The following is a 24,024-nucleotide window of genomic DNA, read 5'->3' as shown; positions in this document are numbered from 1 at the left end:
GCATGTGATTGGTCAAAGGAGCTGGGCAGCACCAAGACCTGAAGCAATGATGTGCTCAGGCATGAGGATTTTGGACCCCCAATAAAAGGGAGCCTCGATGAATAAATTGTCACTGTTGTCCACATAAGCTGTGCAAAGTGTTGTGTCTGTCTGCAGCCCCACCCCAACCACAAGGTTGCCAGTCAAGCAGTAACAGAGGGTCACCCCTCCCAATGCAATTTGGGGATCTCAGTCCCCTCTTTTCGCCCACTCTTCCACCCCTTCCCCATTGCCCTCCAATCCACCACCCCTGTGCCACATAATTGGTTTTGGGGGTTCCAGGCCCCTTTTCCCTCAATTCAGGCACCATCTGGAAGCTTTTTCCTGGGAGGAATGGCTGATTTCTGGAATTTTTGGGGTGCAATTTTGGAGGGGTATAGTTCTGTTGGGGCCTCTCAGCTGCCCCTGACACCCTGGGGTTGCTGGGATTTCCCTCCTGGGAACAAGGTCTTCATTCCCTTCCAGGAACCCAATGCCCAGCTGGGGCTCCAGGGCAGGGGATCCTTGAGCAGCTGACCCAGAACCTCCGCCAGGGTCTCCCAATGCAGCTGGAGCTGCTCGGCCTGAGGTCCCCAAAGCCCTCAGCAAGCCCCAAGTCCCTCCCAGGAACCCTCAACTCCCTCAAACCCAGCATCCCCCACAGCCCCTGCAAGTTTCCCCTATGGCACCGGCTGTGGCCATGTCCCACCATGTCCTCACCCATGGCTGTGTCCCCACCATATTTCCATCACTGTAATTTTCCGCGACATCTCCATCCACGTCCATGTCCCTTCATGTCCACATGAATGGCCCTGTCCCCCTCCATGTGTTCCCATAAGCCCCTCCCTGTTTGTGTCCCACCATCGATGTTCCCCCATGTCCCCATCCATGTCTCAGTTCAGCATCATTATTTTTACCCCAGTGTTGGATGTTTTAAAGGGATGAAGAGAAATGAAAAGCAAATCAAGTCCAGAAGAAAAGGATTTCTATGTCTGTGCCAGCTGTCCATGTGCTTGGGTGGGAGGGAAGAACATTTTTTCAACGGGTTTCCACCTCATTGTCTCCAAAATCTTGGTCTTAGCCCCAGTCTATCACCATTTTGCTATGGAAGACAACATTTAGTAATAGAAAATCAAAATGGTGCAATCACTGAGGTTGGAAAAGACCTCAAAGACCATTCAGTATTCGTGGATAGCACCAGAAGACAGGATTGAATGCAGAAGATTTTCTGGGGATGAAAGTGAACAAATCTACTCCCCTACGGAATTTCCAATGTTGGTTTGTGTCCCGATGGATGTCTGCCCCTGCATTCACCCAGGTGCCCACAGGGAGACAAGATGATGCAGAACCCCCCCAGCCAGGTGTCTTCCCAACACAGATCAACAGGACCAAAGATCACCAGGGCTCTGCACAACAGGGGTCACTGGGGATCATCCAACACCGATCCTCCCATGGGGGATGGAGCTGGAGCAGAGCATGAGGCTCTTCCCACACTCGAGGCACTCACAGGGCTTCCCTTAGTGGTGTATACGTTGGTGTCGGGTCAGGTGAGAGCTCCTGGAGAAGCTCTTCCCACACTCAGGACACTCGTAGGGCCTCTCCCCAGTGTGGATGCGCCGGTGGGCAGTGAGGTGCTGGTTTTGCTTGAATCCCTTCCCGCAGTCAGGGCAGCGGAAGGGCCTCTCCTCTGTATGAATCCGCTGATGTCTGAGGACAGCGGAACTGCTCTGAAACCTCTTCCCACACTTGGGACACTTGTACGGCCTCTCCCCAGTGTGGGTGCGCTGGTGTTTTCTGAGGTCGGACGTGCACCCAAAGCTCCTCTCACATTCCAAGCAGTAGGGCCGTCCTCTTGCGTGGATCACCTGGTGATCCATCAGATTGGAGCGGCAACTGAAGCTCTTCCCACATTCTCCACACTCGTAGGGCTTTTCCCCAGTGTGGATAACATGGTGCCGGAGCAGGCCAGAGATGTCTCTGAAGCCCTTATCACATTTCCCACACTGATAGGGCTTCTCCCCAGTGTGGATCATCTGGTGCCGGATCAGGCTGTAGCTCTGGCTAAAAGCCTTCCCACATTCCTCACACTCATACGGCTTCTCCCCAGAGTGGATCCTCTGGTGTTGGATCAGCTCACAACTGTTGCTGAAACCCTTCCCACATTCCAAGCACTTGTGGGGCTTCTCCCCTCCATGAGGCTTCTCCACCAGCTCTGAGCTCGGGCTGGATCTCCGGCTGCCTTCCTGGCTCACGGAGTGTCTCTCCTCCTCACAGCTCCCTGGACTGGGTTTGCAGCCCCTCCTCCTGAGGGATCTGTGGGGCTTTTCTTCCTCCTCCATCTGTCAGTGCCTTGGGAATGAAAATCCTGGGTTGGGAAAATAAAAACAAGAGGAGAGTGCCTTGGGTTGGGGGTTCCTCCTTGCGCAAGTGCAACTCAGGAAGACACTGGTCATCTTCTGTCTCTAAGAACCTCCAAAACACCAAGATTCAGCCCAAAAATCCTCCAAACATCAAGACACAGATGAAAAACCCACCAAACAGCAAGATTGGCCAAAACCTCCTCTAAAATAGAAAGATTCAGCCCCTGAAAAAAACAAAACCACCAACATTTAGCCCAATAAACAAACACCAAGATTCACCCCTGTGAAAACCATAGGTCCCCCTCTCCAGTCACCTGCTGCATGTGATCAGGACAATGCTCCTGGGGCCTGGGCAGAGGCTGCAGATACAGGGAGGGGTGGAACCTCGTGCTTCTTCCTGTTTCTGCTCCTCCTCTTCCTGTATCTCTACTCTTCCTCACATTCCTCTTCCTCCTACTATTCCTCCTTCTCCTGCACAATCCCACCTTTTCCTCCCACGTGCATGGTTTGATCATTTGCATTGCGATTATTTTTGTACATATGTGGGTGACTCTAAGTGATGGCAAAATTTCAGTATGGGTTTTTCGATGTTCACCTTTAGGATGGATTTTGCAAAACTGGAAGAGGTTTAAAAGTGACACTTTAGCTGATAAAATGTTAATAGAATATTTTTACTAAGAAAAAAAAAAGGAAATTGTGGGGGGGCCACATATGAGTAATCCTGGAAGAGAAGCAGGGATTCCAGACAGCCAGAAGAGGAACTTAGAAATGCAAATTAATACTGCTGGGGCCAAGTATGGTCAGGGTCTTCTTGCCTGGGGGAAAAATTGGGCTGATTCCCTCTGTCCGTCACCCCAAGCTCTGTCTGCTTGCACAGATGAAATTTGCATAGCTAAAGGCAGAGCCCATAGTGAGGATATCTCACTGCAACAAAAACTGGTTGAACTGCAAAGGGAAACAGCAAATAGGGAACATTGTGAAAACTTTACTAAAAAAACTGGGGGGGAATCATCCCTCTCCCCACTTCAGCATGTGCTGTCACTGTCTAGGTTATATAGGGTGTATTAGAGCACTGGGGTGTTTTTGCTAGTCGAGAGGAATCAGCTGGGAATCCAATTAAATCTGATGATTTAATTACAGAAAAGTGGTCAATTGATGCAGCCCTGGCTGGAGGGAGTGCCCAAAAGTGAGGAAATGATTAACAGAAACCAGAACAAATCCCACAAATCCATGGACCAGCCCCTGGGAACCTTAATGAATTCATGTGAGAAGAAAGAAAATCCACCAACATTCTGAGTAGCATAATAAGATTAAAAACCAAATATTATTTTCATTATTAGAATTATTATTAATATTCATACTATTGTTGCTGTACTTGTTGTTATTATTACTATTATTATTATTATGTACTAAAGAATATATTATCAGTCCTCGAAACAACAATCAACTGGCCGTCTCCAGCTCCTGACCTTCATGCAGACTAATCCAGAGAAATGAAGAACAAGACATTTCACTACGGGATGGGACCAGATTACCTATTAACAGAAGGAGAAGTTTGTGGAAAATTAAATGACTGAAACTGCTGTTTACAAAAAAACAAGGTAACTGAAAAGTGGTAAAACAGATAACAAAGTAAACAGGAAAGTAGATCATGTACCAGTCCAAACGGGGAAAGGATGGGAATGGGACACGTTGCCTGGCCATGGGTTAAACAAATGCTGTTCTTCCTCTGATGTGCTGCAGCAACTCTCATCTTTTTCCCATGCACGACACCTTGCTGACTGCAGCTCATTCAGCAGCTGAGCAAGGGGATGCAGGTGGCAGCCAGGCCTCCTGATCCAGAAACGGCTACAAAAGGACAGGGAGTGACAGCACTGACAATAATCCCAAAATCCAAAAAGGCCCAGGAAGAAAAAAACAGGGTCGGTGAGTGAATCTACCTGGAGATAGGGCCAGGGACTTATACATCAGAAAGCAATGGGAGAAATCTTCAGTTTCAGAAAATGTTACTAATTGACAGGGACTGCTGCTCAGCCAAGATCCTGCTCAATTCCTGAAATTCGAGAAGGGAAAACACTTAACAGAGCTGTGAAAATTGGATGTTACACTAAAGGAGGAGCGCATATTAAGGAAGACATGCAGCAGGCAGATGGGGAAATCTGAACCTTCCAAGTACCTTTCCTTTTTTTTCGGGAAAGGGACAGGGAGATGCAGATGGGAAAATGAGGATAAAAAGCAGGCGGCGTTTTAGAAACTGCATGGCAAATGCCGCATGGCCTCTCCCTCTGTTCATCAATACAGTCACTTTTACAGGACTCCTCTGTCTCCTTTGGACACACAAAACTCTGGCGACGTGAATTTTCCCGCATAGCCCAGGAGCCTCTCTCAAACATCCCTTGCCCGGCCCAGGCTCCTGCTGGAACTCCAGGTTGGTCCCGGCTCCATAACGGATTCGCCCGCAGCTCACGCACACCCCCAGCTCCCTGCGGTTCAGGGCAGCAGCGGTTCCTTGGCCCGATGCCTGGGCCGGGCACAGCGCGGGAGCCGCTCCTCAGGCGAGGTTCCCGAGACATGGCGGAGCTCGGGGAAAGGGAGAAGCGAGTCCGTGCCGTGTGCAGAGCCGGCCTCTCGCTGCGATTGGCTGATTCTGCCGTCACTCCTCGTTCTCGCGCGCTGATTGGGTAGAGCCGGCAAAAGCCCGGCTCCGGTACCGCAGCTAGGGCACTCCTGGCGCAGCAAAGGCTAGGAGACGGCCCTAATGCAGCATCCCGGGCACAGGGCAGCCACCACTGTGCTACCCTCAGGAACCGGGACGAGCCAGCGCTGCTCCGGCACCAGCTCCTGCCAAGGCCCCAGCGGGAAGGAGACTGCGGGCAGCCGCTCCCGCAGCGCCCTCAGTCCAGGGGGAACACGGGCCGGGCACGGCACAACGAACACGCCAGAGGGCTCCGCCCGCAGCGAGCCTCGACGGCCCACAGAACCGAGCGCGGCTCCCCCTGCCCTGGGGCCGCCTCCGAGCTCCGCCGCCGCCTCACCGGGCTACGGCCGCTGCCACCACTCCCGGGCTGCACAGAAGCTCCGAAAATGGCGCTTTTGGCCCCGGGGCCGGGATTGTTCCCGCTCTGCCCAATCAGCGCGCGAAAGCGAGGAGTAACGGCAGAATCAGCCAATGGCAGCGAGGGGCGGGCACTCTCAGGCCTTTAGCGCTTCCAGAATCGGGCAGGGCCCGGCCAGGGCTGAGGCTAAGGAGCCGCTGCTGCCCTGAACCGCCGGGAGCTCGGCGGGAGCTGGAGCTGAGGGCGCCGGGAGCTGCGGCTGAGGCCCGGATGCAGCAGGGACCCACCTGCAGTCCCGGCAGGTGCCCGGGCTGGAGCTGGGATGCCTCAGAGGGGCCCCCTCCCCTGGAAGCCCCTGCAAAACCATGGAAGTGGCTCCTGTCGGGACTTGTGGGCCCGTGGGAGATCCCCGCTGGAGCAGCCTGTTCCTGAGGGACTGTGCTCCGTGGGAAGGACCCCGGGCTGAAGCAGGACAAGGATTCCTGTCCCTGAGGGGCAGGCTGTGACACGACCTGATTATGATTGCTATCTGTGCCTCTGGGTGGGGTGGGGGGAGGGAATATGGGATAAAGTTAAGCCTGGGAAGAAGGGAGAGGTGGGGTGAAGATAGTTTCTTAAGATTTGGCTAACTTGTGTGATAATTTATAGAAGATTTGTGTTAGTCACAGAAGTATTGGGGTTTGTATAAACCAGAATGCTAAGGTCAGAATGAAGTACGAACACTAGATAGAGGAAAATATATTATTAAATCATTCTGTTTTAAATCCCCCTGTTATGAATATTACATTTCCTAAATAAGTTGTATCTACTACCAGCTTGCAAAATCAGACTTTCCAATAGTCCGACAGATTTTGCAAAATGAGACTCCCTGCCTTTGTTTGATCACTGCTGCTGTTTGATCAATCAGACTTCCCGATTTTTGCCGGGTTTTATCTACCAAGATCAGATGGTTATCTATGAGACTATCACCCAGAGACTTTACAGATGTTTATTTGATCACCACTGCTTACCTGGCAAAATTATGACAGAAAAAAAACTGACTACAACGAGAGACCATACTATAAGTAGAGGCTGCAAACCAAGCTTCAATGGAGCGTGGAGTGGGTGGTGACCCCTCTCGTTCCCCAGTGCTGCTTGCTCCACCTCTACAATATAAAGCAATCTAAATTTTGCTGAATATCGGGACTTTTTGTTTTTCATTTATAACAATTTTGTGCCGAAACCTGGGATGGCCTTGGAGCCCTCTGAGACACTGCAATTTCGGGGAGGCGCCCCATTACTGTGGCCCTGGTTCATCAGTGGTTTTCGGAACCCGACGATGTACCTCACGATATAGACTGAGCAAGGAAAGAGCTCCCCAGAAGACCGCAGCAACATCACCTGTAATTCTTGTGCACGAAGACCCAGGGAGGAGCATCAAAGCTGTAAGTGTCTGGTTTGGTGGGGATGACTGTGTGCTTGCCTGAATGAGACGTGGTTTTTACCATGAAGCGAGAGCAGAATCGTGCTATCCGCAGTTCTGGTATCCCGCAAGGGACCCGGCCAGTGAAGGGACAAAGCGAGTGAGGGGAAGCTGCTTTTCCCATCCCATCCCAGGTAGAAGCTAGGTTCTCTTCCCATCCCAGCCCAGGCAGAGGTGGGACCCGAGTGGGGGAAAAAGCGGAGAGCAACACACAAAAGTCACAGGGGGAAGAGGGAAAAAGCTGCTTTTTCCCATCCCAAGCCCAGGAAGAGGTTAAAGTTCATTCCCATCCTGACCCAGGAAGAGGCAGGATTCAGACGGAACACAAGGGGAGCACAAATACCTCAAGATGGTCCCTTGAGGTAAAAATAGGTTTTAAGTCCAAATGACCCAAAAAAGGGTCCAAGTTTGTGGAGATCAATGGCATTCCCAATTAGGGAAAGCAACCCCTGTTCTATTCCCTGGGTCAACCCTGTGCCACTCTCCCTGTCCGTCAGCCTTTCGGTCACTCCCACTCTGTTCCGCTCTTGGCCTTTTTGCTCTAATGCTACCCTTGAACACCCCCTGTCCCCTGGTAATTGGTCCCTAAAGTTTTCTCCGCCTGCTGATTCCATGTACCAAATGTGAACCCCCCCACCCCCACAAGTCCCTTGCCTTTGTTTCGTGGACTCTGGACAATGCAGATCTGTGGCTGAATTAAACATCTCTGTAAAACCCTTACAAAGGCCTTTCCTGCTCCTTTACTCGCCTTCACCCCAAGCAACAACCAGATGCATCACAAGTTCATGTGGTTTACAAATAAATAAAATTTAGTGAGTGTGAATGAATGAATGTATACGTATTGTTAATTTAAAGTTTGACTTGATTTTCTGAGAAGGTAAATTGTATTGTTAGAAAAGTTTTCTGTGCTGTGGGGAGGGTATGTGATGTTTAAATTACCAAAGAAACCAGTGAAAAGGAAGCAAAGGCCAGGGATAAACGAACGGGCAGATATTCCCCATGAGGCTTAAATTTGCCAGCCCTTAAATTAATTTGTAAATTCAGAAAAAACAAGTAATCCAGAGAATGGGGATTATGCCACATATGGGGCAGGAAACACAGAAACCCTAAGGGTAAAACATTTTAAAATATCAGAACCCCCAGAGACAGAAAAAGAAAAAAAAAAATGGGGGCTCAGACCCTCTAAAAATATTGCCTACCCCATTAGCATTGGGTTTCCCCAGCCCTGAGGCTTCCCTCAGTCAGGGCACTGAGCCTCCGGCAGCTCCTCCCCTGCCTCAATCCTGGCTGCTGCAGCTTTTCTGTCGGTTGCTCTGGCCGTGGCCCCGCTGCCGTGGCCTCCCCATCCATGCTAACACAACCCATGTCGTTCCCCTGCCCTGTCCCCAGTCCCTACCAGGCATTGGGGCCCCGAGCGCCATGAGCTGCATGTGCCCAGTCCGTGCACTGATTTAAGTTCTAAGAAAAAGCTCTTTGGCGGTTCCAGTGCCAGGCTCTGCCTCTGACCCCTCTGCTTTGGAAAACCAAATCCCGATCCCTCTCTAAACATTCGTGTTTTAGAGATGAGGAGAGGGAATGAGGACTTAACATAGTTGGGATGTCAAGAGCAAGCTAACTGGTTTCTAAAAAAAGTAATAACATATTAGGTTTTATTAATAGTAGTAGACCATTTAACTCACTAAGTTAAAAGTGTGGAGTGTGTACAAGCCAGGAAAAAGAATAATAGTGGAGTGCCTACTGCCATTATACACAAGGCAGCAAAAGGTATAAATGCTAGATGTGAAATTATGTGTGCAAATAGTTAAAGAGCTGGGATCAAACTTCTAGAAAAGAAATAATTCTTTAGTCTGTCAGGTCTAAGAAATACAGCATAATTTTGAGTGATGATCAAATGTGTGCGTATAGTTGTGCTTCTCAAATGCTGAAATCCTAACTGCCCAGCCAGCACCTGGAGTGTGGTGCACATAGTAAATCATAAAAATCACAAGATAACAGAATGTGCTGAGTTGGAAGGGACACAATAAAGTTAAGTCCAACTTGTGTCTCTGTACAGGACACCCCAACATTCCCATCACATGCTGAAGGAACTGGCAAACTTCTTAAACTCTGTCAGGCTTGGTGCTGTGACCATTTCCCTAAGGAGCCTGCTCAGTGTCCAACTACCCTCTGGGTAGAAAACGTTTTCCTGATATCCAACCTAGCCTCTTCTGAGGTTTTAACCTCCTTCAGCTTCATGACTTAAACAGTCCTGGCTTTTGTGTAAGGTTTACAATAATTTGCTAAGTCTTCTGTGAGTGCAACGCCACAGGTAAAAGTAAATAAATGTGCTGTGCCATGTGTTCTAAGGACACCCTCCCTGAGCAGGGAGATAAGACCAAATAACCCACTGTGGTTCCTTCCAACCTGACACATTCTGTAATTCTCTGATTCCTTGAAATGTTTTGATGTTTACAGGGGAGTGTGTGTAGAGCACAGTAGTATCCTGTGCTCTGTAAGCACATCAAACTGATGTGGCTTATCCTGAAAACCAAATTCATGCAATAAACAAGAGAATGCTGAAACAAAAGTCAGCAGCAGCTGTCCCAAGTAAGGCTGCATAGACACCAGTTAAAACTAAAAAAGGTCTCTGAAATGCCTTGCTCCTGGCAGTGTGTAAGAAAATAAGAAACAGGAGATGCTGTATTAGCATAACACACCTGCTACATATAAACTGTAATGGCTAATTTAAAAGAAAGCCACTTCAGCAGCTTTTGTACGGTAGTCAAAATTTTAAACAATTAGTGATGTCAAATTCTCATTTTTAGTGTTGTGTTATGTGTATTTATTTACTATTTCAAATTTCTCTAGCCTGAGTGCTTGGCCAGCCTGCCTGTTACGTGTACAAACAAAAACACCAGCAGCTTTTGCATCTGAGGAAAGATACATCCTCTTCAAACAAGAAGATTAGGATTGTTTCAGTCAGAAAGTTCTCATATTTTGGCCCTAAACTGTGACTTATATAATAATTTTGCTTTGTAAATGGGAAATTCTAGTGCCTGTTGAACGGAAAATACCTAAGAAACAGTAAAAATCTACAGCTGAGAAGTACCAAAGATAATTTACCTGAAAATTAGCAAAAAGCATATCCATATTGTACTGAGTTGTGGTGGTGTCATTCCTATGGTGGGTATCTCCCATTTGCATTATGTGTCCAATGTAAAAGAACTATAAGGATATAAGGAAACTGTTAAGGTACTTAATACCCTATCAGCAGAAAGAAGAAAAAAAAAATTGAAATTTATGATCATAACTGGTGCAAGTTATCTGAGAATAGAACAAGGAAAAAAAGGAAAGAAGCTAAAGCAGAAGTATTGGCAAAAGAGTGCTGGAAAGAGTTGCATATACTGTGCTGTTACTGAGGTACCTCCTACTGGAATGTTAAAGCTAAAGGCTGAGACAAAATTAAGAAACTATACCAAAAGAGGAAGACAAAGTGGGAGATCCCAGGACATACTCCCTGCTGCCAAGAAGATTAAACAAACCTCAGCTAGTGGTAGCAACCCCATAGGCCTTGAGGGAGGCAGAGGGATGAAAATAGTCATGGAACTCATCCTATTGCTAATTAAGATAAAAAGAAACAGTGCTAATGCTTGTTCCAAGTGTTACCAGACAATTAGGTATGGCAGAGCACAGTATCCACCCTTGCCTTCCACACGCATATCAATTCAGCCTGCTGTAATAAGCACAACTTAGAAACCTGCACTGTTATGGGAAAAAGTTACTGGGTAGCCACCAATTTGGGAAAAGGAGGGTGGGCTCCATCGGCATAGCTAAGTTGCCCAGTAGGAGAAGAACACCTCTGCTTCACAAAAGAAGGTATGTGAGGATATTCAGATCAGGGAGGAGTGCAAGATCACTACAGGGCGGAATTGATAAAGAATATAACTAAAGTGTTCAAGGGAAAAAGGACAAACCGTGAGGGAAGTTTTAACGTGTACGAGAAATTGAAACACAACTCAGCGAACGGGACTTACCCACCTCAGGAAAGAATTTATTTGTGGAATTAATGAAAGAAATTACTACTGAATTACTTACTGAAATTACTACTGAACTGACTTAACTCACTGTTGGATCTGTAGAGAAATGCAGATGACTGAACAATGGCCACAGAGCGGGGAGGGATTAGACCCAAAGCAGTTATTGGAGTCAAACAGAAATATTGAGGGGAGTCAACAGACCTGAAGGGTGAGTTCTAAGTCATGAGGTAATAGGAGAAGTATGTATAACACGTTGGGGAACTAACTTTACCCAATATGTGGGGCACACCCCCTCTATGACTATCCTGATTGCAAATACAAGCAGTCAGTCTTGGTGGCCCAAAGCTCCAAAAGGATATTGGGGAAAGTTAAGTAAAGGCAATTGTATAAAGAACAATTTTACAGGATTATGCTGCTATAATAAGAATAGAGCCAACCCATACAAAGAAGTAAAAAGTGTAAGAATCTATTGGCAACAACCTGAATCAGTTACACTAAGCTGGAAAGCCCCAAAGTATTTTGGATCTGCAGGAAAATAGCATATAATACCCTACCAAAAAGATGGAGAGGGACATGTACTCTAGGGATTATCCAGCCTGCGTTTTTTACATTACCAAAAGAAAAAGGTAATAGAGTGTTAGGAGTTCCCTTGTATAAAACTTTGTATCAAAACAAAAGCAGCCCTGTCACAGGGGGAACACATACCTCAAAGGATAATGAATGGACCCCAGAATGAATTATCGAGTACTATGGACCAGACCTGGGTCCAAGATGGGAGCTGGGACTATCTCATTCCAACTTATCTGCTAAATAGAATTATCAGGCTACAAGCTGTAATAGAAATTACTTCCAACTGAACAGCCTGAGAAATGGAATTGATAGCTAAACAACTTACTCAAACTAGAGCAGCAGTACATCAAAATTGACTAGCCCTAGACTATCTATTAGCTGAAGAAGGAGAAATGTGTAGGAAGTTCAATAATTCTGAATGCTGCTCAGAAATTGATAATAATGCACTAAAAGTGCAGAAGATATAAAACAAATAATCCATGTACCTGTACAAACGTGGAGCTCTATGCTTCATGATAATTGGTGAAATAACCTGTTGGAGAGAGCTTGGTGGAAGAAATAAGGTCTTATGTTAACACGTGCACTATTAGGACTACTGTTCATCCCTTGTCTTGTTCCATGCTTCATTCGACTAATCCAATCAGTGGTTCAAGGAATGCAAGTTGCTGCAATACCAATGGATCCTGAGTCGACAACAAAACTAATTAAAGGGAATGAATTAAATCTAGCACTAGAAGTACTGAAAAAATTTGAAGCCCAAACACAAATCAATGGGATAAAAAAAAAAAAGAAGTGGGGAAATTGTGATAATTGCTAAAAGATTGGTATTAATCATAAAAGTATTGGGGTTTGTATGAACCAGAATACTAAGGTCAGAAGTAAAGCATAGACACTAGATAGAAAAAAAAAACAAAACAAACACTAAATCATTCTGTTTTAAATCCCCCTGTTATGAATATTACATTTTCTAAATAAGTTGTATCTACTACCAGTTTGCAAAACAGACTTGCCAATAGTCTGATAGATTTTGCAAGCTCAGACTTCTTGCCTTTGTTTAATCAATGCTGTCTATCTACAAAGGCCAGACCTCCCGACTTTTTGCCGGTTTTATCTACCAAGACCAGATGGTTATCAATGAGACTGACTATCACCCAGAGACTTTACAGATGTTTATTCAACCACCACTGCTTACCTGGCAAAATTATGACAGAAAAAAAAAATTATTGATTACAATGAGAGACCATACTATAAGAAGAGGCTGCAAACCAAGGTTCAATGCAGCGTGGAGTGGGAGGTGACCCCTCACGCTCCCCAGTGCTGCTTACTTCCGTCTATACAATAGAAAGCAATGTAAATTCTGCCGAATATCAGAGGACTTTTTGTTTCTCATTTATAACACCTGCGATTGTTGTGCTCTGATTTGTCTGATGATAAATTAAATCAATTTCCCAAAGTCAAGTTTTGTGCCCGTGACGGGTGATTAAACTTCCCCTACCCTCATCCAGACCCTCGAACCATTCCTTATGTATTCTGTTCCCTGCCCATTGTGAGGAGGGAAGTGACAGAGAGATTTTGACCTCTCACAGGCATCCTCTGCTCCGGCCCGGTCTCCTGCAAAGGCTGCAGGTGGATCCCAGCTCCACCCTGGACTCACCCCCAGCTCCCACCGCCCTCAGCTCCTGCTCACCCCGAGCTCCCGGCGGTTCAGGGCAGCAGCGGTTTCTCGGCCTGATGCAGGGGCCGAGGCCAGCGCCAGAACCTCTCCCCACGTGAAGTTTCCGAGAAATGGCGGAGCTCGGAGGAGGGAGGGGAGTCGTGCCAGGTGAAGATCCCGCCCGTCGCTACGATTGGTTGATTTTGCTGTCACTTCCCGGTTTCACGCGCTGATTGGGCAGAGCGGGGACAAGCCCGGCCCCGGTAGCGCCCCTACGGCGACACGCCACAACAAAGGCGCCATTTCCGCACCGCCTGTGCGGCACTGAGAGCGGCAGCGAGTCGCTGGCTCCAGCAGCGGCTCCTGCTGAGGCCCCAGCAGGAATGAGACGGCGGACACCCGCTCCCGCAGCGCCCTCAGCCCGGGGGGAACACGGGCCGGGCACGGCACAACGAACACGCCAGAGCTCCCTGTCGCCCCCTCCGCCCGCAGCGAGCCCCGAGCGCCCACAGAACCGAGCGCGGCTCCCACCTGCGCTGGGGCCGCCTCCGAGCTCCGCCGCTGACTCACCGGGCTACGGCCGCTGCCACCGCTCCCGGCCCGCACAGAAACTCCGAAAATGGCGCCTTTGGCCCCGGGGCCGGGCTTGTTTCCGCTCTGCCCAATCCGCGCGCGAGAACGAGGAGTGACGAAAGAATCGGCCAATGGCAGCGAGGGGCGTGCGGCTCTGCACACGGCGCGGAGTCCAGGCCCTTTTACCGATCTCCGCCATTTCTAGGAAACCTCGCCTGAGGAGCGGGTCCCGCGCTGGGCCCGGCCCGGGCATCGGGCCAAGGAACCGCTGCTTCCCTGAACCGCTGGGAGCTCGGGGTGAGCAGGAGCTGCGGGCTGTGGGAGCTGAGGGTGAGTCCGGGATGGAGCCGGGAGCCACCTGGAGCCCTGTCAGGAGCCCGAGGCGGGCAAGGGATGTTTGAGAGAGGCCCCGGAGCTGTGCGGGAAAATTCACGTCGCCAGAAGTTTGTGTGCACAAATGAGACAGAGGAGTCCTGTAAAAGTGACTTTATTAATGAACAGAGGGAGCACCCATGCGGCATTTGTCATGCGGTTTCTAAAACGCAGCCTTCTTTTTATCCTCATTTTCCCATCTGCATCTCCACTGGCTGAGGTACTTGAAAGGTTCAGATTTCCGATCTGCCTGCTGCATGTCTTCCCTTAATATGCGCCCCTGCTTTAGTATAAAATCCAGTTTACACCGCTCTGTTAAGTGTTTCTCGAAGTTCAGGAATTGAGCAGGATCTTGGCTGAGCAGCAGTCCGTGTCAATTAGTAACATTTTCGGAAACTGACGATTTCTTTCTCATGTATAAGTCCCGGCCCCTATATCCAGTTAAATTCCCTCACCGACCCTGTTTTTTCTTCCTGGACCTTTATTGATTTTGGGATTATTCTCATTGACCTCATCCCCTGTCCTTTTGTAGCCGTTTCTGGATCAGGAGGCCTGGCTGCCACCTGCATCCCCTTGCTCAGCTGCTGAATGAGCTGCACTCAGCAAGGTGTCGTGCATGGGAAAAAGATGAGAGTTGCTGCAGCACATCAGAGGAGGAACAGCATTTGTTTAACCCATGGCCTGCCTGGGAACCCCGAAAATGTGTCCCATTCCCATCCTTTCTAGATTTTGATCCGATTATGAGCTGGTTTCTTATTCCTTTTTTTTCTGTTTTACCCCTTTTCAGTTATCATCTATTTGCAAACAGCAGTTTGAGTTATTTAATTTTCCGCAAATGTCGCCTTCTTGCTTGGTGTGGTTCGGAAAGAAGGTCCGGAGCTGCATCTGTCTGGTTGGTTATTATTTCGAGGACATCTTGTAATCTAATTCTGTAATTCAAATGCTAAATGGGTATTTTGCCCCAGCAGTGATAATTTGGATTTCTAAAGCTCCTCTCCTGTATGGCTGGAAAGGATGGATGCTTCTCTTCCGGAGCAGCCATTTCATTCAGTCCGGGGCAGTCGTTTCACCTTTGCCTCCCCTCCCTCCCCAGTCAGCTTTTGACTTCATATCTTTAGTGTTAGAGTCAAGGCATTACTTCATTCTTGCCAGGATATGCGACAGAAATAAATTTCATCCACATATCCCATGTGTGAGTTTTACTAGCTTTTCCCTAAATTTTATGCAGTCTAAACCCATTGAAATGCATTGCTTAAATGTTCATTGCTTCTAAGTTGTGTAGTTCTCAGTACTTCGTGTCCTGTTGGCCCCGATTTCTCCTCCTTTGATGTTAATTAGGTCCCACTCCTGGATTTCCTTCTCAGCCTTTTCCAGACCAGGTCTCTCCAGCACTGCCGTGGGCCGTGTCTGGAGTGGGTGTTCCTTGATGTTTCCTGATGGTCGATGATGTTTTGTTGATAGTTGTTATCTTTGTGGGAATCTTTTGGGCCATTCCCAGTCTGTTGAGATGTTAAACTCATCTCTGTTCAGTGGTGAAACATCCCTTAAAAAAACCTTTTAAAATACCTTTCCCCGAGGCAAAGTGAACCAAAGCCTGAGTAGAGAAATAATTTTCTTTTTAAATTTACCTTGGTATATTTTCCAGCAATCGAATACCAGCCAGAGCAATGTGTGAGTGTAATTGAGAGCCAGAGTGGAATTGTGCCGTTGTGTTCCTGAACTGCTGTGGGAGTGCAGGCACAGAAAGCAGCGAAGCTCCAGGACTGTGGCCACAGACTGTTTGAAATATACATCCCTTATCTCCACCCCCCAGCAGGTGGAGAATGACCAGGGTAAGGAATTCCAAACACCAATTCCAAGGTTGGTAATTAAATATCAGCCATACCCTATCACTTATTCTTGCCAAGGCCAATGGCAAAAGCCGTACCCCATGGCATCTTGTTTTCTACCACCAGCTTCCAAAGGAGTATTTGATTTCTCCATTCATTCTTTCTATGTGACTTGAGCCCTGGGGTTGGCAGGTCATGCTGTGCCTGGGAACCACAAAAACGTGTCCCATTACCACCTTTCTAAATTTGGACCAGAATATGAGTTACTTTGTTTTTTCCTTTCTTATCTGTTTTGCCACTTTTTAGCTATAGTTTATTTGGAAACGGCAGTTTGAGTAATTTAATTTTCCCCAAATGTTGCCTTCTTTGGCATAGCTTGGTTGGCAAGCCAATCAGGAGCTGCATCTGTCTAGTTGGTTATTGTTTCTAGGACAAACTGTAATCTAATCCTTTAATTCTAATGATAAATGGGTACAGTGCCCCAGCAGTGTTAATTTACATTTCTATAGTTTCTCTCCTGACTGCCTGGATACAGGAGCTTCTCTCCAGGAGCAGCCATTTCATGGCTCACAATGCACCCCCACCCCGCCCCCCAGCCCCGGATTTGCTTTTTACTTGGCATCTTTGCTGTTAGAGAGTCAAGGCACTACTTGATTGTTGCCAGGGTGTGGGACAGAAATAATTTCATCCACACATCGCCCGGGTCTGCAGAGAAAATCATTCCATGACACTTAAGTTTTACGAGCCTTTTCTTAAACTTTATACAATGTGACAAAATAGAAATCCATTGGTATAATGTTCCTTAATTCTAAGTTGTGTACTTCTTAGTATTTGGTTTCCTGTTGCACCCGGATTTCTGCCCCTCTCATATTAATTAAGTCCCACTCCTGGATTTCCTTCTCAGCCTTTTTCAGACCAGGTCTCTCCAGCAGTGCCATGGGCTGTGTCTGGGGTGGGTGTTCTTGATGTTTCCTGATGGTCCTTCATGTTTTGTTGATGGTCATTATCTTTGTGGGGATCTTTTGGGCCATTCCCAAGTCTGTTGAGATGTTAAACTCATCTCTGTTCAGTGGTGAAACATCCCTTAAAAAAAATCGCTTTAAAATTCCTTTCCCCAAGGCAAAGGTAAACCAAAGCCTGAGTAGAAAAATAAAGTTAAAAAAATTTAAAGTTGGTAAAGTTGCCAGAACAGCCCAGCTTTTTGTGATTTTCTAATCACCCTCAGCCCATTGTGTGAGTGTAATTGAGAGCCAGAGTGGAATTGTGCCGTTGTGTTCCCCAGCAGCTGTGGGAGTGCAGGCACAGAAAGCAGCGAAGCTGCAGCAGTGGCAGCAAGGATTGGCCCCAGTGGCTGGAGGTGCCAAAGGAGAGGTGCCCAGGCAGAGGATTTGAGCAGAGGATGTGTGAGCAGGCCCAGGGGCTTCCCCCTGCTGTGGAGCCCTGGCTGCTGCTGCAGTTGCCTTCAGTGCAGGCTCAGTGGGGCCTCCCATGCTGGTGCTGCAGCCGGGAAGTGCAAATCTGCGGGGCTTGAGAGCCCCTGAGCCCAGGGTGAGGGGTCCCCCCGTGCTGAGCTGTGCTGGGGCTGTTTCTGTGCTCAGGGACACTTGGGATGGGCCACAGCACTTGGCCACCAGTGGTGCTTCTCTGCATTTCTTAGGCAGAGTGTAAGTCTTGCTCTAATTCCCTTTCCTCAATCAGAGCATGTCTTGGAACTGTTTTCCCTTCTCCTGCCCTTGCAGACCCATCCATGAACACATTTTGTCCCTCAGGCCAGGGAATATCTCATCAATCTCTCCTGGCTCTGGAGCTCTGTCACTGGAATGCAGCCATGGGGGCAGCGCCAAGGCCGGGCCCCCCCGCGCTCTCGTGGCGGGAGCGGCTGCAGTGGGGACTGAGTGCGGGCGGGAGCGGCCGAGAGCCCAGTGCTGCCCCAGCCCGAGCTGCCCCAGCTCCATCCCTGCCCCTGCGCTGGGATGCTGTGGGTTTGAGGGAAGAGGGAGCCGGCAGTGGGTGCTGGGCCTCGGGGGCAGCAGGAGAAGGGAAGGAGAATCAGGGTGGAAGAACAAAATGGTCCAATGATGCACATGGGAGGAGAAGGTGGGATTGTGCAGAAGGAGGAGGAATAGTATGAGGAAGAGTAGGGGACACAGGAGGAGGAGAAGGAATAGCAGAAATGGAAAGAGCACAAGGTTCAACCCCCCCCCAGGCCCCAGGAATGTTGTCCTCATCATGTGCAGCAGGTGACTGGAGAGGGGGATGCACGATTTTCACAGGGGTGAATCTTGGTGTTTCTGAGCTTTATTGGGCTAAATGTTGGTGCTTTGTTTTTTTATGGGGCCTGGATATTTATATTTTTGTTGGGGTTTTGGCTGAATCTTGGTGTTTGTGGGGTTTTTCATCTATCCTGGTGTTTGAATAATTTTTGGGCTGAACCTTGGTGTTTGGGAGGTTCTTATAGACACAAGATTCACAATGACTTCCTGAGATGAACTTGGGCAAGGAGGAACCCCCAGCCCAATGCCCTCTCTTTTTCTTTTTTCCCCAAACTAAGGTTTGTCATTCCCAAGGTGTGGGTGGATGGAGGAGGAGGAAAAGCCCCGGAGATCCCTGACAAGGAGGGACTGCAAACCCAGCCCGGGGAGCTGTGAGGAGGAAAGACCCTCCCTGAGCCAGGAAGGTGGCCGGAGATCCAGGCAGAGTTCAGATCTGGTGGAGAAGCCTCATGGAGGGGAGAAGCCCCACAAGTGCTTGGAATGTGGGAAGGGTTTCAGCTGCAGCTCCTGGCTGATCCAGCACCAGATGATCCACACTGGTGAGAAGCCCTACAAGTGTGGGGAATGTGGGAAGGGTTTCAGCCGCAGCTCCAATCTGTTGCGGCACCAGGTGATCCACACAGGGGAGCGGCCCTACACCTGCTTGGAATGTGGGAAGAGCTTTGGGGTCAGCTCTGACCTGAGAAGACACCAGCGTATCCACACTGGGGAGAGGCCCTACAAGTGTCCTGAGTGTGGGAAGAGGTTTCAGACCAGCTCCGATCTCCTCGTACATGAGCGGATTCACAGAGAGGAGAGGCCCTTTCGCTGCCCCGACTGCGGGAAGGGATTCAAGCACAACTGTCATCTCATCAGACACCAGCGCATCCACACTGGGGAGAGGCCCTACAAGTGTCCTGGGTGCGGGAAGAGCTTCTCCACAAGCTCAGCCTTGATCCAACACCAACGGAGACACCACTAAGGGAAGCCCTGTGAGTGCCCCGAGTGTGGGAAGAGCTTCATGCTCTGCTCCAGCTCCATCCCCCATGGGAGGATCGGTGTTGGATGATCCCCAGTGACCCCTGTTGGGCAGAGCCCTGGTGATCCATGTTAGGTGGGGCAAAGGGGCTGTAGAGATTTCGCTCCTTTGTCCTTGTCCTTCTGTGATTTGGTTGGTAATAAATTCCCTCCCTGTGCCCAGGCTGGGTGTGTTGTTCCTGTGCTGGCACTCAGGGCGGGATTTCTCCTGGTCCTTCTCTCCACTCTCGGGTCTCTCCTCAGCCAATCAGACAATGCGATGAAGATTCAGCCAATCGGTGAGCAGCTCCAAGTCTATCCTCAGTGCTACCCAGTAAGCAGAACTGGGTGTAACTGGGAAGCTTTATTGGGAACACTGGGAGCATCTGGGCTGCGGCAGAGTTACAGTGGGGCTGGAGGGACACACTGTTTTCCCAAAATCAGCACGGGGACAAAGCAGAGGGTCCTTGCCGGGCCTGAGGCTATGGGGAGGGGCTGCGACTGCTGCTGGGTCAGGAGCTGTGTGGACAAAGACATGGGGGTGACACCGGGCTGAGGGCCCCAGGGGGAGCACACACACTCTGGGGGAGGGGGAACATGACCCCCAGGACCCCCATTCACCTTCTTGCACAGGTTGGAGCTGAGCCCCAGCACTAGGAAGACGAAGCCCAACACAGAGACCCCAATCCCCATCAGCACCTTGCTGCAGGCAGCATCTGGCGGCATCTCTGGGGGACCACAGGGGTCAGGACCCCCGCAAAACCTCTCACGGACACCCCAAACTTCTACATGCACCCTCCCAGTCTCCCCCAGTGCACTCAGAACCCCCTAAAACCTCCTCCCAGTCTCTTCCCAGCCTCCCCAGGACCCATGAAAGCTCTTCCTGACCCTCTCAGGATCTCCCAGCCCCCTCCCTGTTTCCCCCACTGTCCCAGGACCCCCAAACCCTCTTCCAATCTCTTCCCAGTCCCACCCCAACTCACCAAGACCCCTCCCAATGGCTTTCCAGTACAACCAACCTCCCTCATTCCAACCCTTTCTTTCCAAACCCTGATCTTTTTCCAGCCTTTCCAGGCTCGCTCAAAGCCTTGCCAGTTATACCCAGCACCCCCAAACTCCCTTCCAGTTCCCACTAGGATCCCCAGAGCCCCATCCCACCCTCCCCAGCATTCTTCAAACCCCTTTTCAGCCATTCTAAACCTCTGAGCCATACTCCCAGTTTAAACCAGGCTATCTCAACCTCCCTCCCAGTTACTCCCAACACACCCCAACCCCTCTCCCAGCCCCCCAGTACCTCCCCTCACTCCCCCTGCACTGCAGGGTCTAGGACATGCCCCAGTGCCGACTCAGGGGGGATTCCAGGCTGACGTGCTCCACCTGGCAGCTGGAGGTAACCCCACTTGGGGTTGGCATTCCCAGCAGCACCAGGAGCTGGTAGGTCCAGTCCTCACTGGGGACCAGGTCAGTGGCCACCGCATGCCCCGAGAGCTCCTGCTGGCCCTGGAACCACCTCAGCTGGATCTGGGCAGGGTAGAAATCCATCACAGAGCAGAGCAGGCAGCCGGTTCTCGGCTGGGAGCTGGAGGGCCACAGTGAGATGGACACACTGTTGGGTACTGGGAGAGAGTGGGAATACACTGGGATCAGCTGGGGGAAACTGGGAGAGATGGGAGAGGTCTGGTGCAACACATTGCTTCCGAAGTGCAGGAACTGCTCCTGGTTGGAGATGTTCCTCTCCATGAACCTCACCTGGTTGGTGCCATTAATGAAGTGACTCTCAGACTTAACCATCTCCTGGAACAGCCCTGTGTGTGCAGGACACAGGACCGGGGGTTCCCCTCCTGTAGCCCTCTAGCAGCCACAGTAGCCAAGAGCTTTGGGGCAACCCGGACTCCACACCCCCAGTGCCCCACGGCCGCCATGGCACCCTTCTTTCCATGGTCCCAGTTCTTCTTTTCCACCCTTTTTCCTCTCATATTGTCATAACTCCCCAGCCACCCGCTCCACCCCCCAATATCTGGAGCTCCCACCTCCCCATTTCCCTTTCTCTCCACACTCCACCATCCCACCCACTGGGATCGCTGGTGTGTTGTTTGAATAGAAGCATGTAATGTCACATGGTGGAAAATTTAGAATTTGGGGTTTTAGTCATATATATAAAGCAAGATGCAGATTTTAGGATGGAGGTTTCTTTCTTCTTCACGTTCTTCATGGGTCTAGGTGGTACTTTTGTAATTGGATAGAAAATTCCACCTTGTGGGTCATGGGTGATTGCTTATTGGGTTAAAAGTAAAAAAAAATTCAGGTATCTGTTCTTAATTGGACATATTGGTCCTTAAAAGGCCTTGCAGAGAGTGTGATATGTTGCCATTTTTAGTTTGTTAGCTAGAAGTGCTGTAGAACTCACTGTAATATAAATAAGAATTAATAAACATCTGAGTCTGAACATGAAATACCGACTCTGGAAGAACAAAAAAGAAGATAAAACGCAATACCCCTCTCCAGATTCCCCTGGTGGAAGGCACAGGGGGTGAGGGCGAGGCGTGGGTGGAGTCCAGGTGAGGAGCTCTGGCCTCTGTGGGACTGCCTGGACATTGAGGAGTCATCAGCACCATGAGTTCCGATTGGCTCAATTATTTTAGTGCCTTCTCTGATTGACTGAGGAGGCGCCTGGGAGTTTAGCAGACGACTGGGAGAGATCCTGTCCCAGCTTAGCAGTTGAAGAACATCCAATTAACAAGGCATGCATGTCATTTCCAAGTAGTCCCCACACTCCTGTAGGATCTAAATGCACCGAGGATCTCATGAGGGTCACCAACTCTCTGGTGGTCACAACCATGTGATGATGGTGATCATGAAATGACTGTGACCACGACACAACCACACCATGAGATGACCGTGATATGATTGTGGCCATGAGTTGACCACAAGATGATCATGAGATGACCATGAGCATGAGATGACCATGACACGGCCATGGTCAGGAGATGACCATTACAATGAGATGACCATTAATGTGAGACTACTGTGAGCATGTGATGACTGTGACCAAGAGACAACAATAAGATGACCATGCTAATGAGATCATTGTGACCATGAGATGGCCATGAGGTGACCATGATGTGATTGTGACCATGAGATGACCATAACAATGAGATGACTGAGAGAATGAGATGATGACTATCAGGAAATGACCCATCACCGTGCGGTGGCTATGAGATATCTGTGATCATGAGATGACCATGACCATGACCCAACCACAGCCGAGAGATGACCATGATAAGATTGTGGGAAATTAATTGAACATAAAATGTTCATAAAATAACCATGACCTTGACATAACCATGACCATGAGATTACCATTACAATGAGATGACCATGACTGTGAGATGATTGTCATGATTGTGACCAAGAGATGACCATGAGATGATCATAACACACCATGGCCATAAGTGATCGTGATCATGAGGTGACTGTGAGATGACCATTACAGTGGGATACCCATGAGCATATGATTATGGTCATTAGGAAATAACCATGACCCTGAGATGGCCATGAGATGAGATGTTCAAGACCATGAGGTGATCATGAGATGATCCTGACCATGACACAACCATGATCATAAGATGACCATTACAGTGAGATAACCGTGAATGTGATCATGACATGACTGTGAGCATTAGATGACCATGAGCATGAAATGATTGTTACCAAGACATGACCACAATGCAACCATGGCCATGTGGTGAACTAGGTGATGAGAATGATGCCTTAATTTTAGCTTTCATATTTTCCAATTTCTGTGCTGCATTAGTATATAACTCTGAACTCCATAGAAAGTGTTAGCAAGTTCTCCCCACAGTTTAGTTAGACAAAACAATTCTTTTCCAGCCCAAGAACCAAGGACACCATTGCAGCTTCAGGCCCAAAAAATACAAACAATCTGGGAGAATGGGTGCAGCCAACGGCACAGCCCCTAGAGGTGGAGCCGGCGGGCAGAGCCTTCTACCCTGAGGATGGAGAGGGAACCTCCCATGGAGGGAGTGGTGCTTCTACTGCTCTCAGGTCCACGAGTTTCCATTGCAATACTGCACTCACAGAGCTGCCTCAGGAGATAACAGCATCGAAGCTAGAGGCAACCAGCCCAGCAGCCACAGTACTGTAAGTCATGCTGGGTGATTTCTAATGTCAGGATTGGTCAAAGCAGATCTACCACAGCAGATTCAACAGTCAGACAACTCTTGCTCAGCTCTTCCAAAGAGGAAGATGAGTTCACCGTTGCCTGGAGCAGTGAAAAGAAGGGAAAGATAGCCAGAAAGGTGATAAAAGAACACAGCCCTAACAGCCAAATGTACTAGGTCAGAAAAGGAAAAAGGAAAAGAAGCTGTTCTGCAAGCCCCTTTACAGTAAGCAGTCAGCGACCAGGGGCCAAAATATGTAAAGGTTCCATACTCCCTTTTCGAGTTAGAAAAGTGGAAAAGTACTGTGGGCAAATATAAGGAAAACCCAGAGAAGGCGGCCAAATTAGTAGAAAGGGTAATTAACACACACAACCCTGACTGGGCTGATTTGATCTCTATGTTAGACGCATTACTTGATCCCACGGAGAGACAAATTGTTAATAAAGCTATTACATCCTCGGTAGAGGCAATTATAGCAAATGGGTTGATCCAAGGCACAGTTACAGAGGTGTTCCCATTAGAAAGCCCAGGATGGGACACTAATTTACCAGAATATATGGCAAAATGAAAACAATACCAAAATGACACTGTCTGAGGTGTCTCCTTAGACTTGATATCACCTCTGGAGGACATAAAGGTGGTCTGGAACCCAGTTCTTTCCGAT

At 48.9% G+C, this 24,024-nt stretch overlaps 1 protein-coding gene and 1 pseudogene across 1 annotated transcript in view; one reads left to right on the top strand and one right to left on the bottom strand.

The window, feature by feature from the left end:
* The window catches only part of LOC130265850 (zinc finger protein 420-like), an 87,651-nt pseudogene extending 84,557 nt beyond the window's left edge, over positions 1-3,094 (bottom strand).
* The window catches only part of LOC130265847 (zinc finger protein 208-like), a 282,407-nt gene that overhangs the window by 137,437 nt on the left and 120,946 nt on the right, over positions 1-24,024 (top strand). Inside the window, 1 exon segment of the mRNA XM_056515161.1 lies at positions 18,630-19,127. Within this exon segment, the coding sequence (XP_056371136.1) occupies positions 18,630-19,127 (498 nt within the window).

This window comes from Oenanthe melanoleuca, linkage group LGE22 (assembly GCF_029582105.1).
Source record: "Oenanthe melanoleuca isolate GR-GAL-2019-014 linkage group LGE22, OMel1.0, whole genome shotgun sequence".
NCBI classification, from domain to species: domain Eukaryota; kingdom Metazoa; phylum Chordata; class Aves; order Passeriformes; family Muscicapidae; genus Oenanthe; species Oenanthe melanoleuca.
This window is presented reverse-complemented; position numbering and strand designations above follow the sequence as displayed.